Source organism: Talpa europaea (genome assembly GCF_964194135.1).
Source record: "Talpa europaea genome assembly, chromosome: 4".
Lineage (NCBI taxonomy): Eukaryota > Metazoa > Chordata > Mammalia > Eulipotyphla > Talpidae > Talpa > Talpa europaea.
Genome location: NC_140070.1, coordinates 144,334,934 through 144,362,813, shown reverse-complemented (window position 1 = coordinate 144,362,813; position 27,880 = coordinate 144,334,934). Strand labels below are relative to the sequence as shown.

Sequence of the window (27,880 nt, the reverse complement as noted above, 5' to 3'; positions counted from 1 at the left end):
CGGGTCTTGGGTTTCTAAAAGAAAAGGAAAATATTAGACAGGAGTCTGTTGAAGGGTCTTCTGAAGAGCGTCTGCACCACAGGCTTCACGATTTAATAGGCAGCGAAGGCAGTTTTGCTTTTTATGAGAAAGCAAGAGAAATGGCGCAGAGACAGCGCGGTGTCATCAACAACCTTGCACGCAGTCAGGCTACCTGGGGCAGCAGGAGAGACTGCAGGGCGGCCTAAGACTCCTCCGCACCAGGCTCCTCCTCCCCCTGCTCAGCGTCCTCTTGCTCCGCGTCCCCTTCTGCTCCCTCCTCGGGGACGCCTTCCGTCTAATTTTAACACAAATAAGAGGGAGAGGATTACTGAAAAGGTAAGGGTCAAAAGACACAGCGAGGAATCTCGGGCCAGAGTTGAGGGTCTCCCACAGCTCCCCCCCAACACACACATGCGCATACACACATACACACACATCATTCATACGACACACACGACATCCATGCAAGACCCACATGCATACAACACACACAGACACACACATCACTCATGTGACATAGACGACATTCATGCAAGAGCCACACGTACACAATACACACAGACACACACACATCGTTCATACCACACACACGACATCCACGCAAGGCCCACATGCATACAACATATACAAGCACATGCAACACATATTGGACACACTATGGTGTTCTTACAACATGCATTCAACGTACAACACACCTACTGGACACAACACACAGCATTCACGCAACACCCTCACACACACAGCGCACACATCTCTCTGACCCGCCCTGGGTCTGGAGGCCTGAGATCAGGACATGGGTTCCAGCGAGTGTCACGACCGCTCTCGTCCCACCCCTTCCTCTCTAAAGTGAAGCCTGGAACCTCGGCCTCTCATCTCAACAGCCCGCGGGACCAGGCCCAAAGGATCTTACTCACCAGCCGAAGGGGGCAGGGGCCTGGATGCCCGAGCCCACCACCAGCCACTCTAACGCACCGATGACTGAGAACCACTGCGCTGAGGTCACCCCAACTTGGGTTAAAAATTCCTCCCATTCAATAATTTTCTCCGTGACTAGGTCTCCCCTCCCCCCGTGAAATGCTGACCCGTGTGGATTCCCAAGGTCATATCGCTTCTTGACACTTAATGATGAGCTGCATGATTCAATTTAAAGGAAGCGTTTGTTAAATCCAAGTTAACATTAAATTTCATCGAAATGAAAGACATTCATGTAGCTTAAACCCGGAGGGGAAGACCTAAAGTGCAGACTCAGTTTTCCCTTCCTGGTAGAAGTGGTGCCTGGCCTCACTAGGCCCTCTGCTCCCACTCGGGAGACCCCCTAAGCAGAGACAGCGCCAGGCACAGCACTCGGGTCCTCCGGACTATGAGAACAAGACAATCACGTGGCCCGCGTTACCACACAGCCTCTAGTTACTGCACAGCCTGCCTCACTGCCTGGCTGGTTCACATGTTCCCAAGCGCACCGGGGGGGGGGGGGTTGTCCTGAGGACGCCCCTCGCCTGGGCTATGAGACCACGTGACTTAGCGAACAGCATCCTTCTCCCCTGCCCAGTGTTGCGGGCTGTGTAGCAGTCACCCCCTCACCACAGGGAGAGACTCCCTCACCCACCAGGCGAATAGGAGGCAGTCAGCGGCACGCCCAAGGTCCAAGCAGGCTGCCCCAACTGTGCCCCCCCAGTGGGTGGAAGGAGAACGGAGAACTCTCCACCTGATACACTGCAGACTTCACCACAGGAGGCGCCGGAAAGGTCCACAGTCACACCTTATTTCTCTATCATTCTCCTTTGATAAATCCATTTCCAACCGCTCCCATGCCCCCTCTCAGCAGACAACCCGAGAACCTTCTGAGAGTGCGGGTTGTGTCTGCTTCTTCATTTCATGAAGAACAAGGAGAGTGTGGCTAAAGCTGCCATGCTCGCACCTAAATGATGTTTTTCTCAAGCAGAGCTGTTAAACCTGTTACTGTACCTCTTCAGTGGCTGTCTCTCCCTCCTCTTCCTTGGGTCCATGAGCAGACATTAAAGAAAAAATACAAATTCACATAAGTTTTACCAGATGGATCTAAAAATTAAGCAAACCCTGATAAAATTCATGCTTGTCAAAATGAAAGACATTAATTTAATGATACTATCTATAAATAGCGAGGCTGTGACACCTGAGTGATGTCTACATATTTCAAACTCTTAGAATATTATGAGATTAAAGACATTCTCCCATCACTCACACTGCTGAGAAAATATAATTAACTACTAATACTGCTCACTGATATGCTTAATTCTGTCTCTATATCCAAAGCTCATTATAGACTCCAGAACTATCTAAAAAAAAAAAAAGAACTTTTATGTAAGCAGTTATAACACTTGAGCAAAACTATGTATTTTCTGCCTCCATGTTCATATAAATATTAGCTTTGAAGCTAATAAAAGTTGATCATAAATTGTTCCTCCATCAGAACAAAATAACATTTCTGAACAAGGTGTTTTTTTAAAAAAAGATTTATTTTTACTTATTTATGCATACTAGAGCTGGGGTGCAGGCCAGAGGTGCGGGGGTGAGAGGACTCACCAGAGACAGAGTGGGGAGCAGAACAGGTGGATCTACTGAAATGCACCGCTGAGGGGAGCAGCGGGGAGACAGGAGAGGTCTGCTGCGCCCTGTGGGTCAGCTCCCTGGCTGAGGATCGAACCAGGGAGGTCCCTGAACGAGGTACTTTTTTAACACCAATTTTTGGTTTAGGAGAGAAACCGGCAAAGTAAGAGAGATACCAGGCTCTAGCAAGTCTCCACTCTGCCAACCCACTGGGATTTCTGCTCCCCTGGATCAGAGTCACGGCGCCAGGCTACCTCTGCTAAAATGCGAGGAAGTAAGAGTGTCTGTGTCCCTCCCAAGGGGCCCTGAGATGGCTCTCTGGGTCCACAGCACCTCAGTGGCTTTAAGGGGAGACAGCGGTTTCCATGGCCTTAGACCCAGGGAGCAGTGGGGCCTTGCCGTAGCGGTGCTGCAGTGACGAGTGTCCACTTACCTCCCAGGACAGAGGAGGACAGAGACCACACATGTAAGTAGTTTGCCGAAGGCCAGGGACAAGCAAGCAATGGCGGGGCTCACGCTGATCTCCTGGCTGCTAACCCACTGCCTGCCTCCTGGCCGCCCAGGCCGCCTCTCAAGATTAGTAACAGAAAAGCCAACTAGCAGGAGGCAGGTTTTAGGGGACCCGTCTCACTGTGCCACTGCAGGCCCGGCCTGTGTGCTCAGCCAGCTGCTTCCAGAGCAGCGCTCTCACTTTTCTGAGGTTGGACAAAAAATAAAAGGACAGCCTGGCACAGCTGCCCAGGCTGAGTCAGCCCAAGAGGCTCTCCCAGCGCTGGGAACCTCCACGCTAATCCCACACTAACCACCACGGGCAATACGCCAAGCGTCAGCGCTGAAATGCCAGCCAGGAGAGCTGCACTCCCAGGGTGCAGGGGTGCAGCAAGCACCTCCTTAAACCGCCTGATTCTGTGCGTCCTGGTCCCTCCTGCCATGACCGCCATCTTCTGCCACCGAACTTTGCGAAAGGAGCCCCTGAGCAGTCCCCATGGCATCCAGTTCTCCTTATCTTGACTCCGCCCTCCCGCTGCAACCCGGTTCCATCCAAAAAGACAGCAAAGCTTCCAGGCTGCCCTCTTGTTCCAGAACTTCCATCCCAAGCAAGCTGGTTAGTGAACAGAGGACTCGAAAAGCATCTTTCCAAAGTAGACACATGAATGGTCGGCAGGGAATGCAAATCAAAACCACCATGAGAAACCACTATCGCCTGGTAGGATGGTTGCCTCCAGAAGAAGGGGCAGCCGCAAAGGGCTGAGCAGGAGCGAAGCGCTGGGTCCCTGGGCACTGCGGGCGTGTAAGAGGGCAGCCGCCCGGGACACCTACGGGGAGTTTCCTCAACAAGTTAAAGCTGAAACTCCCACAAGCTCCAGCAGCCCTGCTCCCGGGGCTGTGTCCAAAAGAAAAGAAAACAGGATGCCAGGGAAAGCGCTGCCCTCCGCGTTCACTGCAGATCTATTTGCAACAGACAAGACACGGAAGAAACCTACGTGTCTATGAACGGACAGAGGGACAGAGAAGATGTGAGATTCGATAGATAGACAGACAGACAGACAGACAGAGACAGACAGATAGATAGATAGATAGATAGATAGATAGATAGATAGATAGATAGACAGATGATAGATGGCTAGATGGCTGGATGATGGACGGACAGACGGACAGACAGACAGCAGACAATGTTATACTATTCAGCTCTGAGAAACAGGAAATGTAGCCATTTGCAAAACCCGGCTGATCTTGAGGGCAGTACACTAAGGGGCGTTAGCCTGAAAGAGAAAGGTAATACTGCATGGTGTCAGGTCTGTGTGGAATGTTTTTTAAAAAGTCAGACTCATAGAAACAGAGTAGACAAGTGGCTTCCAGGGGCTGGGTTGAGGGGGAAATCGGGAAAATAAAAAACTCCCATCTTTTCAAGATGCATCAGTGACCCTTAGGAAGGCGGAAAGGTTGCCTGGGTCTGGCCCTCACTCGCCCTCCAGCCTCATGGCTCCTCACCTCCTCCAAGGGGATCACACACAGTTTGCTCAAATCAGCCGCACCTCCCGCACATCGATTAAAATGCTGGTTTTAAGACCACAGGTCTTGTGGGGACTCTGCGCTGTCAAATCATCACCTGCTGCCCTGCGGAGCACAGCAGGGGCCTTCCTTGTCCCTCAGGCTGCACGACCAGGACACTGTCTGGGGCCAAGATGTGAGCTCAAGACCCATGTTCAGAGTCTGAATCTTGGGGCCTCCCTGGAGGCGCAGGGGTTAGTCTCAGTTCTATCAAGCTATCACCAGCCACTGTGGCCTGAGCTGGATCCCTGGCCAGGAAGCCAACCCACATGGCACAGCAGACCTCTCCTGTCTCCCCGCTGCTCCCCTCAGCAGTGGATTTCAGTAGATCCACCTGTTCTGCTCCCCACTCTGTCTCTGGTGAGTCCTCTCACGCCCGCACCTCTGGCCTACACCCTAGTATGCATAAATAATAAAAAATAAATTAAAAAAAAAAGTCTGAATCTCTGAGCACACAGAGTCTGCTATTAGCTGTTGGAATCTCCAAGAACATTAACTTTCTTCTTTCCACATGACCTCAAATGAAAACACAAAATACAACAACATAGAATGACCAACTATGAAGAGTGGGCGGGGGGGGGGGTTTCCTCCTTAGCACAACGCTGGGGGCAGCAGGGAGGCCTCACAGGAGTAAGTGCTTGTGTGGATTTTCACAGGTCAGCCAGCAGCAATTCCCAAAGCACCCGGGAACGCTGGCAGTAGCTGGATTGACCTTATTTCTCTTGAAAGACACATTAAATAGAGAAAGTAATTGCTCAGAGCATTTTTAGAAATATTTATCTTCCAAAGGTCAAGTAAGCTTTGGAAAACCTTAAATACTAACATCACAGCTCTACCAGGACAGAAGGCCTGTGGGGGCAGAGACTTTGTCATGTTCTTTCATTTTTTACCATGGCAAATTAGATCCCCCAAAAAATTGATCAATTTAAAAGACCCTTACAACTGTTCATTGAAATTTAGCAGGGTTTTCCCCTTGCTGAGCACCTAGTAATTTGATTATTAATATTACTTAAGTTATTGGATTAGCCTAAATTTCAACCATATATTACTTGCTACTTTTTAAGTCAATATACAAATAATGTCTTTTTCTCTTTGCCTGATTTACTCACTCCCAGCACTGATAAGCTCTTTTGAGTACTGAACTGATCCTCTAATTTATTGCTATCTTCCTGATAGCAAAAGTAATTTATCTGACTGTTTTCTTTCAAAGTAGCATGATTAAGATCACATCGTTGGTCTGTAATATGTTTCCTAAATGAAGAAGGATGACCTCAGACCTTGTCATTTTCTTTGCCCGGCCCCGGCCCCGGACGTCTGCCAGGCACCCGGTCCATCAAAACACAGTGAGTGACAGCACGTGTGTCCACCACTTCTGCCTCAAGTCCCTCTTAAGAGACGTATTCACTTAATATTGACTTATTATTTTAGTTATTATTTATATATCATATTTGCATGCCCTTTATCTTTTTTGCATCTCTTCTTTGAATTATGGATTTGATTATTTTGAAAATAATTATTAAATACAAACTTAAACTTCCCTCCTTACCTCACAGAATTATAAAATATCAGAATGAGGCCGACCCTTCAAGTCATCTGTCTACAATGTTTGAGCTGACTTTTTATGACAAGTAATTGAGGAGGGCCTCCCTGTTAAGAAGCAAGCTATGAAGCTGTCCACAGCCACTGCAGCACAATTTCAATCCCTGGCCAGGGAGCTACCCAAGTGGCACGGCAGACCTCTCCTGCCGCCCGCTGCTCCCCTCAGCAGTGGATTTCAGTCAGTCTGCATGTTCTGTTCCCCACTCTGTCTCTGGGGAATTCTCTCACCCTCCGTACCTCTGGCCTGTACCCCAGTTCTTGTATAAATAAATCTACAAAAAAAAAAAAAAAACAAATGATTGAGGAAAACTTGGCTTTGAAGATTATTATAATCCCGCAGTCAACTAACCCCAGCCTTTGCAAATCTTGGGGTGCGACATGCTCCACTGGAGTGACAAAGCTACCACTTAAAGTCATTTTATTTTGTTGTTTTTCTAAGAAAGCTGGTCGGGGGAGTCTCAGAAGTAGGGAGTCTTAGAACCTTCGCCAACAGCTATTTTGGTTGGGAACTTGGCCAGGGGAGCAGATGCTGACGTGGCAAGTGGCCAGGACCAAGGACAGGTGTCGGCAGTGGTGAGTGTCAGGCAGTGGCCGGTTAGGACAAGTGGCTGGTGGGGGAGGGCACTGAGGGCTAGCCAGCAGCGGCCTGAAGTGGGAGACGGCGTCAGAGCTGGGCAAGAGTAGATAGGGCTCCTCCCCTGAAGGGCCTGTGCCGCTTGCCAGCAGGTCCAGGAGCTCCTGGACCTGAGCCAACATATCTGTCTCTTGAGAAAGTGACTTTCCTCAAGTTTGGAGTAAGGCAAGAGAGTTGATTTACAGGCCACCACCATGTAGCTGGTCAAGTTAAGGTCTTCAAAGATGGTGGGAGGACCAGTGAGTCAGCAAAGAACACAACTTCAAGTCATTTTCCCCAGTGAAAACCAAACACAAACAAGAACAAGTTGCAAGGTCCCCAGGGTGTTGTGAAGCTCTCAGGATGCCCCCCGCATGTGGCTCCTGTCTGAGAGTGCCCAGACGCTGAGGGGCCTTCTGCGCCCCCACCTCTCTCCCTTCCTGGCTGTCAGGAAGGGCCTGTGAAGTTCTACGGAGCATCTGAAGTGACAGCTCAGATCCTCCTCAGCATGAGGTGATGGCCTGTTCAAATGCTGGCCCAGCATTTATATTTTGCATATCTTCTTTATTTATAGATTTAATTATTTCAAAAATAATTATTAGTTAAATAAAAACAGTTCCCGTTGGCTTCCCTCCTTAGCTCGCAGAATTATAAAATATCTGAATGAGGCCGACCCTTCAAGTCACCTGTATACAATGCTTGAGCTGCCTTTTTTGTGACAAATAGTTGAGGAAAACTTGGCTTTGAAGATAATTATAATCACACAGTCAATTAAATACATCTTAGCATCTTGGATTTAAGAATCCCACCGTCTTAGGGAGGTGTCAGATAAGGTACATGTGATTAAAGGAAATAATGGTTTCTGTCTCCCTTTCTGATTTTCTTAAACAATGTAATATTCTTAGATTAATATTTCTCCCATTAAACAGGCGTTGTGTGTGTGTTCACAAGTGTGGAGATCAGAAAACCAAGTCCATGACTCATCCAGACACTACAGTTTTCATCTCCTTTTTAAATTTCAATTGATTTTCGTGCTCAGTCTCAAAGCTAACCACATTATGATGTCATTTTGAATTTGTTTACTGACAACTCATTATTTTGCTCTTATTTAATTAAAGTAGGTCAAAGAGCATCACTTGTTAAGAGGGAAGAAGTCAGAATCTGACTTTATGTAGAATAAATACTACTGGAGTTGAAAATGAATTTGATCATGTTAATAATATAGTCATCTAAAATTAAAACGTCTTTTACTCAGCTGTTTGTTCATCACAACCCATGCAAAACTAACAAGCATGATTATTTTGTAATTCTTGTCAGGATTCACAAGACTATAATTTACTTTGTTAAAGGACTCGCAAGTTTTCAAAATAGTGACAAGGAGAATCTCCAAGCTGAACAGGTCTCCAGCTCAGGGGATGGGCCTGGCCTGGTAGCCGCAAGGCAGATTCCCCTGACTCAGGAAAATCTGATTATGAAAATGCTGCCATCCTTTCGGTTTCACGGGAGAAAGGGATTGGGGTATCATGTTTATTATCCGTGTCTCTCACTTTAAAGACGCAAACTGAATTTTCAAGTATAAATCAATAATATAATGTAAAGGTACATTAGGCAATTCATGAAAGGCTCAGAAACCCAGAAATTTTTTTATGACAAGATAATGAAACTGTCAAAGAGGGAATAATTTATTAATTCTGAATTATATAGGCTACCATGAAACCCCACTTCTAGGCAAGACTGAAGATTTTATCTTTCTTAAACAAAATTTAGAGAATCTTAAATGATCAACAATTTGAAATCACGGTCTTCACAAACGAGGGCGTGTACCGCTCGGGATCCCTACCAAATTTAAATTCCTGAGATAAAGACAAATAGATCTCTACCCTACTACACTCTATCTCCCATAGTGTGGTTGTCTGTCTTAACTCCCTTACTGACTACAATCCACCTGCTGGAACAGGGCCCAGCTAATTTTTTTAAGTAGCATTGCAGGACCACATTATATGTTCAGGTGTGCATAATTATTAACCAACATGTATCTCTACTACATTAAGTTCCCCACCAAAAGTCCAGTTCTCTCCTTTGCCATAAATTGGTCCCATTTACTCTATTGACACAACTCCTTTCCCGTTCTCTTCCAGTAACCTAATTGGTCTTAGAGCCTAAAAGTTTGTTTTTGCTTAAATAGTCCATTTATTTGTACCAGATGACAAAATTCATACAGTGTTTGCCTTTCTCTGTCTGACTTGTTTTACTAAGTACAACACCCTCTAGGTCCATCCATATTGTTACAAATGGCAGGGATTTGTCATTTTTCATAGCTGAGTAATATTCCATTGTATGTATAGATCACACCTTCTTTATCCATTCATCAGCTGATGGGCATTTAGGTTATTTACAACTTTGGCTCTTGTAAACAGTGCTTCAATAAGCATGGAGGTGGATGTGTCTCTTTGAACCAGTGTTTGTATTATTTGAGGAAGTATCCAGAAGTAAGGTAACTGGATCATAATGTTTTTTATTTTTAAGGAATCTCCATGCTGCTTCCCATAATGGCTACACCAAATACATGCCCACCAACTAATCTTCAAAGTTGCCCATACATGCCCTGGAGACAATAAACAGGTAAAGATGCAAACATTTCAGGTCTGGTAAGAAGTCTTTGCCACACCTAATCCAGTTCAGAAGCCCGCTGAGAGTCCCTAAGCAGAAACTCAGCCAAACGCTGGCAACGCCACGCCATCAGGCTCCCTCTCACAGGGCCTCCCTTTGCCTGGCTTCCCACCTATATTTTTGAGGATCTCTTGAGTAATTGGCCCACAAGTTCCCCCATTATCTCAGTTTGGCTCTTTTAAAACCACAGGTTCCCCCCAATAGGGGGAAACCCCTGAATAGGAACCCCTTTCAAATTAGAGCACAGGTCTTGGATCAGCTGGGATCAATATTCTCCCGATTAAATTGAACCGATGTCAGCTTCCCTCTGCAAGGTGCCCTCTCTAACCTCAGTCCCGTCAGCTTCCCAGGAACGTCCCCCATTCCTCAGGCATGCTCTTGGGGGCGAACACGGGGAGTCTGTCAAGTCCTATAACCAAGGCAGCAGGGCCCCTGCTGTGTAAAGCACAAGCACCTCACCGCACCCCAGTGCAGAGCCACTGTCAGAGCCCCACCCACCCCCCAGGCCTGCATGCACGTGCTTCTCTGTCCCTCGAGCCCCCGAGCCTCAGCCACCACAGTTAACATCCTAAGTCAGAGTCAGCTGTTTCCCCCTAGTTGCGCTTTCAGCTCCTTACTTTTGTGCTCTTGGTTGTGCACCCTGAAAGATTCCTGGCACCCAGGCGAAGCTCAATAAACATTTATTAAAGAAAGCCAAATCCCATGAAACTAACATTTTTTAAAAAAACACACTCACTTTCTTCTCTTGGGGCTCAGCGAGGTTAGCGGCACCTTCCTCATCCTCCTTCTGCTCCTCATTTTCTCCACCTTCTTCAGCCTTCTCTGTTCCCTGGTCACAAAGGAAGCCCACAATATCACTGACTTTAGGGAAGTTTCCAAGGAAAAAACAGACCACAGGGGCTATAGTTTTCTTATTTAGATACATAATATATAAATAAAGCAAGCCAAGACCTCCTGTGTATTGCATCACTTAGTTTCTATAGGGCGGTCAACTCTTGAAATCAATGATCGGCTCTACTGGTGCGAGTCCACTGACCTGACCATGTGCACAGTAGGGTATTAAGCTCCCTGGGTGATGAATCTCAATTCACCCACTTAAGGTTTATGTAGAGAACTCCAAAGGATTAATGTTTAAGCAGTGTTTGTTTTCTATTGCTTGTATGGAGAGACACTCTAAGTGTAGAGATTAAAAAGGATAGGTGGTGTGGGATGGGATGGGATGGGATGGGATGGGATGGAATAGAATAGAATAGAATAGAATAGAATAGAATAGAATAGAATAGAATAGAATAGAATAGAATAGAATAGACCAGACAGAAAGGAGAGATGCAATAGGAATAGGTAGGGGAGAGAGGCAGACAGACACAGGAAGTCAGGCCCAAGTGGTTATTCTGCAGAGGCCGGGCAGGAAGACACCACTCTTACCTCCTCGGTGCTCTGTGCCTCGCCCACCACATCGCCATTGGGGAGGGAAGGTGCTTCCTCTGGAGACTTTGTCACCTGCATCATATAAATTGACACTGTTTGAGAATTTTCTGGAACATAATAGCTTACATTTAACATCTTTTAATGATTTAAGTTATGTCCGCCTGCATCTCTCATTTTCTCTTCACAACGCTGTAACCTAAGGCAGCAGGACAGTCACTGACGATCACACTTCAGAGACGAGGAAATAAGGGCAGAAAGTGTCACGTAGCAAGTCAGGGACCAGGCAGGTCTACGCCTCCTACTTTATGCTCTTTTGCTTTATGGCGTGGTTTCCAATCTTTTGAAATAATTGGGATATTTTTCTCATGCCATGGGAAATCACCCTAACCATGTGGGTAGTGGCTGTTAAGTAAACTTCCTGTGGTCATCACTTCACATGACACGTGCCTCTCAAGTCGTCAGGCTAAACATTCCAAGGCACTATAATGTTAAACGTATAACTCTACATATATCTCACTAACACTGGGGGACAGAATTAGGTTATTTTTATTACAAAGACACTTCAAGCCTCCTGGAAATAAATGCTCTCCCACTCATTTCCAGCAGAAGGGCTCTGCAGGCAATGCCTCAGTGAAGTTCTTTGGGCCAAAAGGAAATGACACTTGGTGGAAATTTGATTCTTATAAATGAATGAAAACACCAGAAATAAAAAAAAATGTCTGGGTAAATATGAAAGATTCTTTTTCTTTTACTTTCTTTAAAACACATAGGACTAAAAAAAAAAAACACATAGGACTACTCATTGCAAATAGTTATATAGTGGAGCTGATGGCACATACAAATGTAATATATATGAGGATGTAGCATAAAGGTTGGGGACATGGTGGACACAGGTGACAATTATGTTTATGTCATCTGTGACATGAATGACACAGTATAAAGTGTCATAATTGTAACTATACTGCAAAATATTTAGAATATATATCACTAGAGCAACCATGGCAAAAATAATGCAGAGAGATAAAAAGTCAATAAATTCCTTTAAATGCATCTAATTAACCCAAAGAAAGTAAAAAAGTATAGAACAGAGAAGCAAAAGGCAAGGAAACAAATAATAAAAATAGTGCACCTAGAAACATCCTGTGCATCTATTTTAGTGCAGTGCTGTTTACCTCAGCCAAGCTATGGAAACAACCTAAGTGCCCAACAACAGAGGATCGGGTCAGGAAGCTGCAGTCTGGATACACAATGGAATACTACTCAGCTGTTAAAAAGACAAACTCTTGCCATTTACAACAACATGGATGGAGCAGGAGGGACTTATGCGAGGCAAAATAAGTCAGAAAGACAAATACCAAATAGTGTCACTTAGATGTGGAATGTGGAGAAACCAAGCAAAATTTCAGATAAAGCCAAGCTAATAAACTAACCTTTGAAATCTGACTATGGAGCTGAGGCTACCAGAGACGGAGTGAGGGGTGGGGGGGAGCCAACCAAGGAGGGAGCACAGAAGACGCTGGTGAAGGAATATAAGTGGTTTTGGTGGTGGGTGTGGTAACACCTGAAAGGGAGATCATAGACCTCTAAATTCCAAACTAAGTTGTGGGGACTCCCTGGTGGTGCAGAGGTTAAGTCTCAGCACGAGTTCTATTCCCGGCCAGGGAACTGACCCACATGGCACAGCAGAACTCTCCTGTCTCCCCACTTTTCCCCTCAAGAAGTGTATTTCATTCAGTCTGCCTGTTCTGCATCCCTGTCTCTGGTGAATCCTCTCACCCCTGGCACCTCTGGCTTACACCCCAGCTCTTGTATGCATAAATAAATAAAGAGCTGGGCTACAGGCCAGAGGTGTGGGGGGTGAGAGGACTCACAGAGACAGAGTGGGGAACAGAACAGGCAGATTGACCGAAGTACACTGCTAAGGGGAGCAGCGGGCAAGACAGGAGAGGTCTGCTGAGCCTTGTGGGTTGTTCCCTGGCCAGCCAGGGGATCAAACTCATGAATTCATGCTGCAGAGGCTGCAAACAGCATCATAGGTTGCATCTTAACCCCTTGAGCCACTAGGGAGGCCCAATAAATAAATCTTTAAGAAAAAAAGATGTAGGGCCTCCCCGGTGGCGCAGCAGTTGAGTGCTGGGTTGCGAAGCTGCCCGCAGCCTCTGCAGCGCCGGTTCGATCCCCGGCTGCTCCCCGGCCACCGGGGGAGGGTCCCACCTGGTGTGCAGACCTCTCCTGCCGCCCGCTGCTCCCCTCAGCAGTGTGCTTCGGTCCTTCTGCCTGCTCTGCTCCCCGCTCTGGCTCTGGTGAATTCTCTCACCCTCCCGCGCTTCTGACTGTACCCAGTGATTGAATGAATGAATGAATTTTAAAAAAAGAAAGAAAAAAGATGTAAGCCAATGTTACACCAGTAAAATAAAAAATAATAATATGATTTTACAGCACATTAAGGAAAAAAAGTATCAGGGCTGACTCCGCCAAGACAGTGCTTGGGGAAACCGGCCTGGAATTTGGTGGGGGACAGCCTGCTTAAGACAAGAAAATGTTCTAAGAGCAATGACACTGTTCATGATGCCCCACGCCGTGACATAAGCATAGGTTCTCTGCATAATGCTAAGATGGTTTATTTTTAGCTTGAGCGGGATTCATTTCCTTGCTGACACTTTTCCACAATGTTGTTTACAACAAAATGACATTGTGACAAGCAGTAAATCATCCTGTGTCTGTCATCCCAAAGGCTACTTGAAGGCCTTCCCCGGCACGCACATAAACACCTATCAGCCCGCAGTGCCGGCACCCAGAAGCTCCCGCACGAGCTGCCCTTCTAATTAGGGGGGTGTCTTTGTGAAAATCACATAAACTCCTCAGACTCCACACTCCTCCTCTGGGAGAGAAGAATCTGGACCAGACAGCCTCTTAGGTGCCCCTAGGCTGGCTGCAGTGATTCCACGATCATCTCTTTCTTCCACTTAAAGAGAATTTCATGCAATTTGGCAGCACCAAAGCACAGATCAAGACAAAATCTAAAAATAGAGATAAGATTGTTTTTAACGGGAGAGAAGTGACATGCAGAGGCGCAACAGATTCACATACATATTAGTGTGGACAGATGGCAAAACAATGTTTTGTTAAAAAACCAATTTGTAGAACATTCAAAAAATTAGGCGTTAAAAAATATAAAACAATGGGATGTACAGCTTATGGAGATAATCATTTTTATTTATGACTTTCTATATGGTTTCTGAAATTTCTATCATGTTGGTGGCGCCCAAGGATGGCAGGAAACAAGACCGGGAGGGTGACAAAGAGAACTTGCAGCTCCTCTTGGGTTCTTTAGCTCAAGCCAATGACATATCAGGTCTGCTTTGGAGAAGCATTCGTGAGCTTCGCCCATAGTTTTAGTGGTTGCTAAACACCTCCACTCGTCCAAATCAACCAAAGAACCTTTTAAAAATGAAGATACTGGGCCTCCCTGGTGGGGCAGCGGTTGAGTGCTGGGTTGCGAAGCTGCCCACAGCCTCTGCAACGCCGGTTCGATCCCCAGCGGCAAGGTGAGGGTCCCACCTGGTGTGACAGACCTCTCCTGCCGCCCGCTGCTCCCCTCAGCAGTGTATTTCGTCAGTCTGCCTGCTCTGCTCTCTGCACTGCCTCTGGTGAATTCTCTCACCTTCCCACACTTCTAACTGTACCCGTGCTTGTATAAATAAATTAAATTAAATTAAAAAAATGAAGATACCTGGGCCTCTCCCCTGGTGATTCGGAACAGTAGGTCCAAGTAGAATTGGCCTACAAGCCTCCCACCTGTCACTCCAAATTCCCGGGGTGTCTCCACCCCACTGCCAGCAACACGACCCTCCCGGCAATTCTTAGAACGCGCAGTCTCTTTCCTGCCTTAGGGCCTTTGCACCTGCTCTGCCCTTTGTACAAAACACTATCCCTTCCACCTTTCTCTCCCATCTTCAAGATACAAGTGATGAGTTTGCCACCAAGACACCCACTCTGAAACCTAACAGCTCAGCTCACACAACCCAGTTAACAACAAATAGCCCTTTTTTAAGTTAAGAAAGTGTATGAAATATGTTCCATTTAAGTTTACCAAAGCCAGAAATGGATTTCATTAAAAGGGGAAGGTTTTCCCTCCTGCAGAGCCATTAACCAACTGTGAAGTGTATAGTTCTCACTTGGAGAAGGCATCCGTGCCACACCTCATGTGCTCACCTGGCATATGAGACCTCAGGTGGCATTACCTGAAGAACACCGACGTGGCCATGACAGGCATCTCCAAGAGACACCCATCCTTGTAAGGGAGGACACCCAGTAGTTTCTCCTACTGTGAGAATCGATTTAGACTCAGTCACTACGAATCTCTTTGGACATGAAGCTGAGTACAATCCAAAAAGCAAAAAAGAATTAAAAAGTAAATGGATCAAAAAACTGTGCACTTGGATCTGTGAAGTGATGATGAGATTCTCGGAAGAGGTCAGGAAGCGGTAGACACGGCACAGACTCCACGGACACTCAAAGGCACAGTCATAATTAGCTTCAGTAGCAGAATTCTCTACTTAATTGACATAATCACACACACGCCCAGAGAGGAAATGGCACCAGAGGGAAACACTGAAGAAATTTATTTTGTTCTTGAATCTAGATCTTACTTTCTCCCTCTTTAGCAGACAATATATATATATATATATATATATTAAATACAGTTGATATAGGGACATATTTCACTATAAAATTAACCAATATAAGCCACAAAGAAAGTCAATTTAATGACAAAATAATTTGATAAGCACAACCTGGGAACTTATATTTTTACATATTTAGTTGATGTATTTAAGATTACTGAGCACAATGATATGTAACTCAGGTATTATAAAACTTACTGTACCAAGGTGTTATCATAGCAAAAATTATGAAAAACATAACTTTGACGGCATAGGGGTTAAGTTTCAGTGCTATCACCGCTGTGGCCTGAGTTCGATCCCTGACCAAGGAACTGACCCACATAGGGCGCAGCAGACCTCTCCTGTCTCACCCGCTCCCCATTCTGCCTTTGATGAATCCTCTCACCCACCCACCCCACACCTCTGGCCTACACCCCAGTTCTTCTATGCATAAATAAGTAAATAAATAAATCTGGGAAGGGAAGAAAGAAAGAAAAGCATAAATTTGGAACATTTGTGTCTTAGTAAAAACCTTGCATTATCTCAATATACAAGGCTTCATCAGAATAATAAATATTAAAATCATGTTAACTTAAAGATCACCATGTTTTAACAGTCGTGATGCTCAGCTCCACCTCATTTACTACGAGCTGTTACCGGCCCCATGGAGGTCAAGCTTACCTTTGAGCCTGGAGGGGGAGCCAAACCAAGGAACGAATAAATAATATTCTCTTCTTTCGCAGAGAAGAAAGAATCAAAATCCTTGAAGCAAAGGAAAAGAATGTTTAAGCCCCATGCGCACTTGCGAGCCAGTATATTTACCTAAGCTAATCATTTTATCCATCAGGCAATAAGTTAGCACGGAACGCAAGAGCATACATACCCCAGCTTGCCTTGTCAAAGGTGACTAACCCCACAGTTAAGATATTGAATAGCAAACATTACATTTACCTTACAATTCCACGTGCCCATTACAACACAGGAAGGATGAGCACACACATGCTCACACACACACTCACAAGCACTCCAGCACCCCGAGGGGGCTCTGCCCTCAGTGTAACAGCAAATGGAAACAGCCGAGCCATGAAGAACAGACTTGCCCAATTCAACTTTGGTGCTCAGTGGTGGGGAAAACCTTTTCCCTGAGAATTCATGGTCACCAGTCACAACTCATGAGAGTTCACATTCCAAATTCCCATGACATGTGTGGTCCAGAAAAATCTTAACTGGGATTCTTAATTGAAGGGTTCTATCTTCATTTTTGCACACAACACTAATGATAAAGGACTGATCACAAAAATCTATAAAGAGCTGATGAGACTCAACAACAACAAAGAAAATAATCCTGTCCAAAAATGGGCAGAAGAGCTAAAAACAAACTTCTCTGAAGAGGAAACGCAAATGGCCAACAGGCATATGAAAAAATGTTCAACATCACTTGTAATCAGGGAAATGCAAATCAAAACTACCATGAGATACCATCTCACACCAGTGAGAATGGCACATATTAACAAAACTAGCAACAACAAATGTTGGCGAGGATGTGGAGAAAAAGGAACTCTCCTGCACTGCTGGTGGGAGTGCAAACTGGTCCAACCACTATGGAGAGTTGTGTGGAGATTTCTGGACCTACTAAACATAGAGCTTCCATAGGACCCAGCAATTCCACTCCTAGGTATTTACCCAAAGGACACAGAAACATCAATTCCAAAGAGCACCTGCACCCCTATGTTTAGAGCAGCACTGTTTACAATAGCTAAGCTTTGGAAACAACCCAAATGCCCAAAAATAGATGACTGGATCAAGAAGATGGGGTCCATATACACCATGGAATATTACTCAGCATTCAAAAAAGATAAACACATGCAATTTGCAGCAACGTGGATGGCGCTGGAAGGGATCATGCTCAGCAAAATAAGCCAGAAAGAAAAAGAAAAATACCGGATGGTCTCACTCATAGCAGGAATCTAGAAAACTTAAATAAGGGACCAGGAAAAAGAATAACTATAAGAAAGTAAAAATCAAAATCAACAAACAACTATGAACCAGAGACACTCTATGGGGGGTGGGGGACAGGGAGAGGAGGGATTGGGGTCATAATAAGGGAGTCGCAATTGTATGGGGATTATAAAAATAAAATTTACAATAAAAAAAGAATAAAAAGAAATAAAAAGAAAATAAAAGGGTTCAATCTTTGCTGGCACTCCCAGGAAACTAGAAAAAATTAGTTCCAAGCGTCAAAGAAATCCACAAATTCAGGCAGAATCAGAAATCAGGATCAGACATTGGAATTACCACCAGAAAGTGTACATTATCTACATTTAATATATCTAAAGAAATGAGAGAGAAGCTTGAAACCAAAAAAATGAACAAATTAGACCAAAAAATCAAGCAAATTTAGGAAAGACCTAAAAAGAACTAAGAATGGAAATGCCATAACTAAGACAGAAAATCCAAAATATGTGGATAAGTTCATCAGACACATCTGAAGAGAAAATTAGCTGACTGGAAGATTCAACCAAAGATATTATTTAGAGAAGGATAAAGAGATGAAAAAAAGTAAGAGAAATATTATGGGGAAACAGAGTGGAAAATTCTCACAAACACCTACCAGTGAAACCAGCAGCGAAATGAAAACCAACAAAGAAGTGGAGCCATAGTCAACCATGTTATGGCCTATGATTTTCTAAATTTGTTGGAAGATACCAATCCTTAGACTCGGGACATCCACACAACCCTCAACTGAACAAATAAGAAGGACTCTAAACGTAGCCATGTCCTAGAGAAGGATTATTAAAAACAGTCAGGGAAAAAGGCTGAAGGGAGAGGAAATAGGGCAGGAGGGATGGCGGGTGGGAGGCAGGGAAGGAAAACGGCCTCCCCGCAGCAGACGGCTGACGAGATCCACAGCTGACCACTCAACAGCAGCACAGGGGTCAGTTGAAAATAAAATAAGTTCAACATGTTTAGAAAAAAATAACCACCAGCCTGCAAAGTAAAGACATTTACCTGGAAAAAGATCTTTTGCAACAGATAAAAACTGAGAGAATTTATCACCAGTGGACTCTCATTTGAATCTATCATAGGATGTATTTACATAGGAGAAAAATTATTCTAAGATGCGAGAAGGAATGATGAACAATAGCATTAACAGATAGGTGGATAAATCTAAATTTAAAAAACATTAATTGTAAAAACAATAAGTGTCTAATTTGTGGGATGGGATGAAGATCAAGAAACTAAAATACTATAAAAAAAAAAAACCAGATGTTTAAGGCGTTAGGGAGAGGCAAGAGAGGGTTTGCAGAAATATACGTGAGTCCAGGCAAATGCTGGTGAGGATGTGAGATGTTGAAAACTCTCGCCACTACCCATGGGCTGCGAGTGGGCAGAGCCATGTGTGAGAACACGTTGTATTACCTGTCACAGTGGCACATGCTGGTAGACCAGCCTCCCCACTGCTGCGCTGGCGCCTAGGAGAACTCGCCAGTCAGCAACAGCCTGTCAAGAGCATTCACTTAGCAGCATTCTTGGGAGCGGTGCTGTGGTCTGGACGCTTGGTTTCCCCAAAAATTCATATGTTGAAACCCTAACCATCCCCCACCTCCAAAGATGACCGAAATAAGAGGTGGAGGTGCCCAGGTCACAAGACTGGAGGCCCACAAGTGGGGTTGGTGCTTGTATAAGAGGGACCAGCCCTCCTCCCTAATCCTTCCACCACTTCTGCCACAGCAAGAAGATGCCATCCACAAGCTGGGAAGAAGCTCCCGCCCAGAACTTGAGGACCACGACACCGTGACCCGGGCTTCCAGACCGTGGGAAGTACTTCTCTGCTCTTTATGAGCACTCAGGTGAAGTATTTTGTTATGGTCCCCAAATAGACTGAACAGTCCAATGTCTGTTCTGGAGCTGCAAAAATAAATAAACCCATCAACGCCCACCAACACGAACACAGCTCTCTCACCGCAGAGCACGGTGTGATGGCACTAGGTGCGTCTCAGGTGGGTGTCGCTAAAAATCAATGTGTGCGTGGACTATGTTAAGTTAACCAGATTCCAGTTCTATGCTTCACTTACAAATGGTCCCTCGCCCCTGCTTCCCTTCCAAAAACCACTGACTGGTCTCCTACTCTAAGTGTTTCTTTTTGTTTAATTTAGTTCATCTGTTTGCTTGGCTTCTCTGTACACCACCGAGTGACGGAAAGACCAAACTTATTTCACTGAATGTAATTCCCTCTCGGTCCAACCAACATGGGTGTGGGTCTCCCTGGGAGCACAGGGGTTAAGTCTCAGCACTATCAAGCTATCGCCAGCCACTGGTACATGAGCTCGATCCCCGGGTAGGGAGATGACCCACATGGTGCAGCAGACCTCTCCTGACTCACCCACTGCTCCCCTCAGCAGTGTGTTTCAGTAGATCCGCCTGTTCCGCTCCCCACTCTGTCTCTGGGGAATCTTCTCACCCCCTCACCTCTGGACTGCACCCCAATTCTTATATGCATAAATACATAAAAATATATCTTTAAAATATGTTGGTGAAAGAAGCAAGTCAAACACTCATCATACAGCAGAAGTCCATTACATGGAGCTCGTGGACACGATGCCCACTGTCTACCTGGGATACAGCAGGAGAAAAAGGTCCAGTACACACTTAGAGAACCCCTAAGACAACACCCAGTTCTCACATTCTAAAGCCCTTTGGGGTTTTAAACGTTTCTTTTCAACAATTTGATTTACTAAGTAGAACCTATAAGCTCTGAAAAAAATGTGATTTTATGGTCAACTGAACTATTTAATGTATAAAATAAAATGACATTGTAGCTAAAATGCAACCATTTCAAACTACTTAGATAATTTTACCTTGCGTGGATGGAAAGACAACACACCTGAAAATCTTTCTTCATGACTAACATACCGTGTGCACCTCTGAATCTGAGAGGTTGATTAGAATTCCTTCCCAAGCAAAACACAATCAGTTCTAACAAATGACCTCAATTTCTTCCACATAAAATAAGGAACTTAAAATAATCCCCTTCTGAAACTCTGGATCATCGAAATGTTCAACCTTTACTTTATTATTGCCATCATTTTCTAAATGTTAACTATTGATTATTCACCACAGATCTGCCATCCAGGTATTGGGGGGTGTAAACTGGTCATGACCTGAAAATTGCGAGCCATGTTCAAAGCTGCCCCCAAATTAGTCCGCTTTAAATAATTTCTGATAAACACACATACAGAAGAAACTTCCAAGAAGACAGGTACTCACCCCACAGTATTGTTCTTCATTGAAGATCTGGGGAGGCAGCGGAATTCCATTTTGAGGTTTCTTCTCTCCAGGAACATTCTCTCTCATCCACCTCCTGTTGTCTTCATCTCCAGCTATGTCTAACTCCTTAAAGTCGATTTTATTAGCTTCCAGAAAGCCCACTACTTCCTGCTGTTTCTTCCTAATCTGTTCAAGAATAGAGAAAGATAATTATGAGACTATTTTTGAAAAATATTATGTAAATGTGATATCTTGTCTCCAGCTCTATCATATAACATGAATAATTTCTGGAATATTTTAATAAGGAGCACAATAAAATCACATGGGTCCATTATACTCTCTTCATTACAAAGGATAAAAGAATGATTTAAATTCTAAAATTTTAATTTCCACAATGTTTAAATCATGGCATAACCAGCATAATAAGAATAGAAATGCTCTCATTGTAGCTTTTATTGGAGGTCTTCAAAATACTTTTAATTCCCAGCTAAGTTTCAATGGCCAATCTGTATCTAAAATTAGTTCAGAAGAGATATGACTGAGAGAAGAGAAAGAAGAAAAGAGAGAAAGACTATCTACTATGAAATTCCAAGTCTGACCATTGTAAAACGCACTTCAAAGTTATCAGTCACACTGAAGAAAGTAGTGTTAGGAAGAACACAGGAAAGTGACAGCCCACAGGGAGGTGTAGGAAGGGGAAGGGCAGAGAAAAGGATAGAAAAGACTGGTGGATATTCTCCTACCAGCAATGCAGCACCTGTCCCCCATCCCCCTCCTCTGCCCACACCTGAGTCCTTCTTCAGTAGCAAACACCCCGCGGCCACTTCTCCACCCCGGCTTCACCAGCAGAGACTGTCTCTACCAACTGCCATTTCGGATCCGCTTGGCCACCTTCTGAGCTTACAAATCCTTCCCAACAAACAAGTACGATTTTTTTTTTTAAATAGTTGCATTTTTTCCCAAATTATGTTTATTGAGGTAGAACAGATTTACATCTTTGTATCTGCTCCAACAATTTTCTCTCTTCATCGAAAGATTTGCTCCTGGAAATAAGTGGTGCCTTCCTTGCTAAACACGGTACACAGGAACAGCAGACTCCGTGGAGCCCATTTTAAGAACTGGGGGACAGACGTCCAGAGGGTCCATCGAATCACTGATCACCAGTCCTCTGTCCCCCTGCTCTGCCCAAAACTCCTGTGCTGCCCTCTGCATGGGGATGGACTCACAAACCACTCATTTGGGTGAGAAAAATGTGGGGACCTCGTTTGTACAATCTAGATATAGGACATCTTAACAATGTCAAAGAGGCAATGAGGGTCATTTCTTTAAAGATTAGCAATTTAAATGAGCAGGGCCTCCCCAGTGGCGCAGCGGTTGAGCGCTGGGTTGCAAAGCTGCCCGCAGCCTCTGCAGCGCAGGTTCGATCCCCGGCTGCCTGGGAGGGTCCCACATGGCACACAGTCCTCTCCTGCCACGTCCGCTGCTCCCCTCAGCAGTGTCCTTCGGTCCTTCTGCCTGTTCTGCTCCCTGCTCTGGCTCTGGTGAATTCTCTCACCCTCCTGCGCTTCTGACTGTACCCAGCGCTTGTGTAAATAAATAAATAAATCTTTAGGAAAAAAAAAGAAATTTAAATGAACATTTTCATTGATATGAAAATATGTAATATCTCAATTTCTTAAAGTCAGCTGAATATTGCCTCATAATGAAAAGGAGTCATTACAAATATGTTGCATGGTGTGAGCCCTCTCGCTATTTTCATGTAATTTATCCACCAAGGAATAGACTTTGAGAGTTCCCAAAAATGCTGTAAAACACACATGCCAGCTCAAACCTAATTCTGGATTCAAACCCTTTAGAGAGCTATACACTTCACCCCAAGATCTAGTTTATTAATTTTTGTTAAAATGAATGATTTGATTAATGACTCATACTTGCTTAATAAAAGGAAAAACAAGGCACATATGGGTGCTTAAACTCTGGAATGAGGTCACCACCAAAGACAAATTCTATATAAATCTTATATTTATTTTTATATAATCTGTAATTATATTTATATAGAACTTATATAGAAACTGTCTTCAGTGATGAGTTGTCTATAGTATATTCATTATAATATAAATACTAAAATATTTTCAGTTTTAAAAAATATAAAGCAAATATCATCTGTATGTAAATTATGTATCCACACATACATATAAGTGGTAATCACGCACTTAATTTTTAATTAACATCTGTACCATGAACATGTCTGTATATAATTATGTTTAAAAAGAATTTATGTAGAATTTGCTATCAGTAGCAATATAAATATAAATATAAATTAATATACTAACAAATATATAAATATCAGATAAATTTTAAACATTTAAAAGTTCACATAAAGTAAATATTTTCTATATATAAATTATATGTGCACCTATACAGAGTAATCACACACTTTTTAATTAACATTTGTACCATCAACCTAACAAAGACATTGCACCCAGAAGCATTAAATCAATCAATTAAAGACGGCTACCGGCTGCGACGCGGCACTTAATGGGCTCTGGGGTGAGCATGGACAAAAAACAAAATTGTGGGTGCTGGAAAGAGCCTTAAACTTCTGGCACCTTCCTCGGGGTCGTGTCTGCGGAGCCAACAGAGGAGCCGCCCCTGCTGCTGGCCCTGCTCCCGCCCTCCGCTCCTCCTCTTGAAACCCTACTCCAAATCCCAGGGCTTGACAGATGAATTTCTGAATATTACAAAACCCCATGCGACCCGATGACAGGCTGTTGGACCAAATTATCGTTTTAGTTAATCACATTCTCTGCACGCACTTTCCAGCCGCCCATGCTGGTCGGGGCCATCTCTACATCACACGTTGCTTTAGATGTTTTCAGAGACAATTTTGCTGTTTCCAAGAGGAGGGATCTTTATTTTAGGAGGGTTTACCTTTAATTGAGTGTTCAGACGGCAACATCTTTATTCCGTCCAAACCCTCCTTCCAAAACCCTTCTCAAATGCCCTCCCGGGAGCCCGGATCAGGCTGGCCCAGGTCCACACCGCTTGGCTCCGCTATTTCCATCTCTCTCCCCTGGCCCTGGCCCTGGCCCGGAGGGGGACAGGGCGCCACTGGCCTCCATAGCTCCTGAGCACAGATCCTGCCTTGCTTTCTTCTTGTAAGGAAGTCAGCGAGTTGGAAAGACGGAAGGGGGAACCTGTTGTGGCTCTTTGTGGGACATCAGCTGCCCCCAGGGGGAGCTTTGGGGGGTGGATGCCTGGTACTGTCAGTGCTACTGCTCAGCCCCCCAACCCTGTGAAAAGAGATGTAAATCTGCCCCCACCTGCTCCCCGAACAACCAGTGATTTAAACTGGGCCAACTTAGAGCCTGAAGTCAGGTGGAGGTCCCCAAGGGGAAGCAGGGAGTTGGGGGGTGGTGGGTGCTGGGTGGTGATGGACCTTTGGGGTGAGCACGGGTGATACAGCTGCTGGGGCGAAAGGCTGTACACCTGAAACCTATACAGCAGTGTATGCTAAAGTCACTTTGATTTTTTAAATTAAATTTTAAAATGAATAAATGCATCATAACAAACCAGGCCAATGTACAGCTGCTGCGGCCGTTTGCAGCCTGTGAGCTCTGCCTGGGGCTGGAGAAGGTCTTGGGCCAGCCCCTCCCCCACCCCACAGTGGGGCACAGGTGAGCTCACCCAGCTGGCCCTGGTCCCTGGCCTACCCTGATGCCTACCCTCCCCTCGTGGTGGCCCTCCCCCTGCAGCCCTCCCCTGGTGGGTCCCTGCTAAGGGCGCCCAGGTGACCCTTCCCCATGGGGCCTCCTGAGCTGAGCTGCAGGGACAGACCTCAGCCTCTCCCAGGGCGCCACCCTTTCTTTTATGGCTCCAGGGGAGGAGTGGCACAGGGGCACCCCAGGGGCAGCACACACCCCAGCTCTGCTTCCAGCCCCCTCCCCCATTCTGGGGTGCCTTGGCTAATGTGGCTCCCAGACTGCACCGTCTTTCTGGGCAGCCCCTCTGAAGGACTCATGCCCCTGTGGTCAGTCTCATTTGGGACCTTCGGGGCCTTTGCCGGGGCTGTCTCCCTCTGCTGTTTGGGTGGTACCGTTCTCTGGCCAGAAGTCTCCTGGCACCACAGCTAGTTTCCATCACGCGTGACAGTGACCTTTGGGTCACTCCCTTGGCACCTCTAGTTTATTGTCTTGTACAGTTGGGAGCCTTCCAGCAGAGGTCACTGTCATGTCATAAAAGGACACTGCCTAGGCCTCCCTGGTGGTGCAAGGGGTTAAGCAGGCCACTATGAAGCAATCCACAGCCTCTGCAATATGAGTTCAATCCCCGGCCGGCCAGGGAGCCACCCACATGGCAAGGCAGACCTCTCCTATCTCGCCCACTGCTCCCCTCAGCAGGGTATTTCAGTCAGTCTGCCTGTTCTGCTCCCCACTCTGTCTCTGGTGAGTCCTTCACCCCCTGCTTCTCTGGCCTGTACCCCAGCTCTTGTATGCATAAATAAATAAATCTTTAAAAAAAAAAAAAAGGACAGTGCCTGGAGGTTCCCTTCTGTCCCTGCTGGGAAGGCAGTGACCCTCCCAAAGAGATGACAATTTGTTGGTTTTGTTTTTCTTTTTCCCTTTTCATTTATTTCATGCATCCCACAGAAATCATAAGCGCTCCTGGCTAGGTCTCGAGCACTTCTAAGCACCTGGGCTGAAGAAAGTAAGTGTAATGGGTTTGCAGACTGACCACCACCCGGGGCAGCCCAAGGTGGCAGCTGCTCCAGGGTTCTCCTGCCGAAGTTTCTGGGTGAAATCCGCCTCCCAGGAAGAATCGCCAGCAGTGACACCACAGGGCTAGCCAGTTCTTATTAGGATGAAACAGAAACTTCCATTTATGTAACTTGGGGCGATTCTTTTGAAATATAATCTTTGTAAACTCAGATCTATTCATATTAAGTAATAATTATAACTACAGCTATATTAATTAATATTATCCATTAGTTATCAACTTAGTTATAATATTTTTTTTTATAGAGGCATGCTTTATTTGTTTGCTGGTTTGTTTTGTTTTGTTTTTGTTTATACATGCACTGGGTACAGTCAGAAGTGCGGGAGGGTGAGAGAATTCACCAGAGCCAGAGCGGGGAGCAGAGCAGGCAGAAGGACCGAAGGACACTGCTGAGGGGAGCAGCGGGCGGCAGGAGAGGTCTGCGCGCCATGTGGGACCCTCCTCCGGTGGCCGGGGAGCAGCCGGGGATCGAACCAGCGCCGCAGAGGCCGCGGGCAGCTTCACAACCCAGCGCTCAACCGCTGCGCCACCGGGGAGGCCCAACTTAGTTATAATATTAAAAACAGCTTGTGATAGTAACACTAGCTACTACTAATACCTATTGAATCCTGGTTAATCACTGACATCATAGGGGCACCCCCTTCCTAAGTCCTCATGACATGAGATGGGGACTATTCGGGTCCTCATTTTACAGACAAGGCACCAAGACTTAGCAAAGTGAAGTGACTTTTCCAAGGTCACACAGTCCCAAGTGGCCCCAAAACATTTGCTTACAGAACCATTAACTTGGCGTTGCCAAGATCCTTCACAGCTAACTAGATCCTGCTCCCAGCCTTCAAGAATGCAGCCTATCAAGTTAGCCTAAGAAATCTTTGAGTTTCTTCACTGTCTCAGGAAGTTATACGGGGCTCCTCAAAGGTGGGCTACAGAAGATACCAGGAGTTTCCCAGCGAGCATCGACAGCATAACTGTCCTCGGAAGTAAAGCCACTTTCCTCAACAAGTTACAATTCATCCAAATAATCCAAAAATATGTGCTCGTTGTACATAAGTAAAGGTGTTGGGGTCTTCAACAGCCACAAAAGATTTCTGCAGTTCTACATCTGGAATTTTTCCTCACCTTTGTCTGTTCAAAGATGATCTAAACATGACTAAATAGTTGCTGATGAGTTAGTTAGGCTCTGATGGGACAGTCAGGGTCCTTTCTCCCTGTCTGTTAACCAGGCTGGGACAGCGTAGTCAGCCAGGCCTGGGGACTGCTCCCCGAGCCAGCACCGCCCGAAGGTACCACGTCCTGGCTGAGCAAGCACAGACACCCCAGCTGCAACCCGAGATGGGCCGGGACCTGGATATAAAAGGAAACTGCCCACTGCGGGTCTTCAGCTCTCAGGGCGAATAAAGTGTTCTCTGTCCACAGCCCAACTTCTGCTGAATCGCTGGTGCAAACGCCAATCCCAGACACAAGTTCAAAGCAAGAATCAAAGCCTGAATCCTCTCCAGGGGGACAGGAGTCACCGTGACCTATTCTTCAGGCAGGTCTGTATCCCACTGAGGCTAGGAGGGGAGAGGTGGGCAGGTGACGCCAGGGGGCTCAAGGAAAGCGGACAAAGCAGTGCTACGCAGGACAGGCGCTTGCTGAGCGCCTGTTTCTCATCTGCTTGAATTCCTAGAGCATTTAAAACGATGGCCTTAGACATGCTTGTTCTTGTCAGTCACTGTGACATCATTTTCCTCAAATAATAGTATTATTACACAGGCTAAGTTTGGGTCTGGTTATGTTGCATGCACAAGTAATTACTATGGGGAGTCATGTTTGTCACCTGCCTGTCCCAGGTGCAAACATCACGCAAAGTGTCACTTATTTGCACCTTTAGTGTCGGGCTTACAGAATGAATGGGGGAAACGCACGCCCCTCTGCTTCCACAACACCCAGAGCACAGGTGACATGTGAACATACAAGCGGCATGTTAACATACGCGCTTTATACATTTCTTCAACACCAGGCAAACAAACAAGGGCGCGTGCAGAGGCGGGGAGACCTACAGGGGGCCCCAAAAGAAAGGCAGCACCCACGCTGGCCACCGGCTCCTGCGCTGTGCAGCTGAGTGACTCAGAAAACAGCATCGAGTCCAGCCCCGACCACCCCCTCGGACACCTACCGCGATGGACCCAGAAGATGTGGCCACGAACACTTTGATAACCAT

The 27,880-nt window shown here is 45.6% G+C and overlaps 1 protein-coding gene across 1 annotated transcript; it reads right to left on the bottom strand.

Annotated features, from left to right (window-relative positions):
- Positions 1 to 223: 223 nt before the first annotated feature.
- Positions 224 to 27,880, bottom strand: LOC311170394 (adapter SH3BGRL-like; the record flags this gene model as incomplete). The annotated part of the gene is made up of 7 exons (XM_084232758.1): positions 224 to 316; positions 1,987 to 2,016; positions 10,278 to 10,370; positions 10,967 to 11,041; positions 16,315 to 16,395; positions 20,902 to 21,087; positions 27,836 to 27,880. The coding sequence occupies 7 exons, from the start codon at positions 27,878 to 27,880 to the stop codon at positions 224 to 226; spliced, it is 603 nt and encodes a 200-aa protein (XP_084088884.1).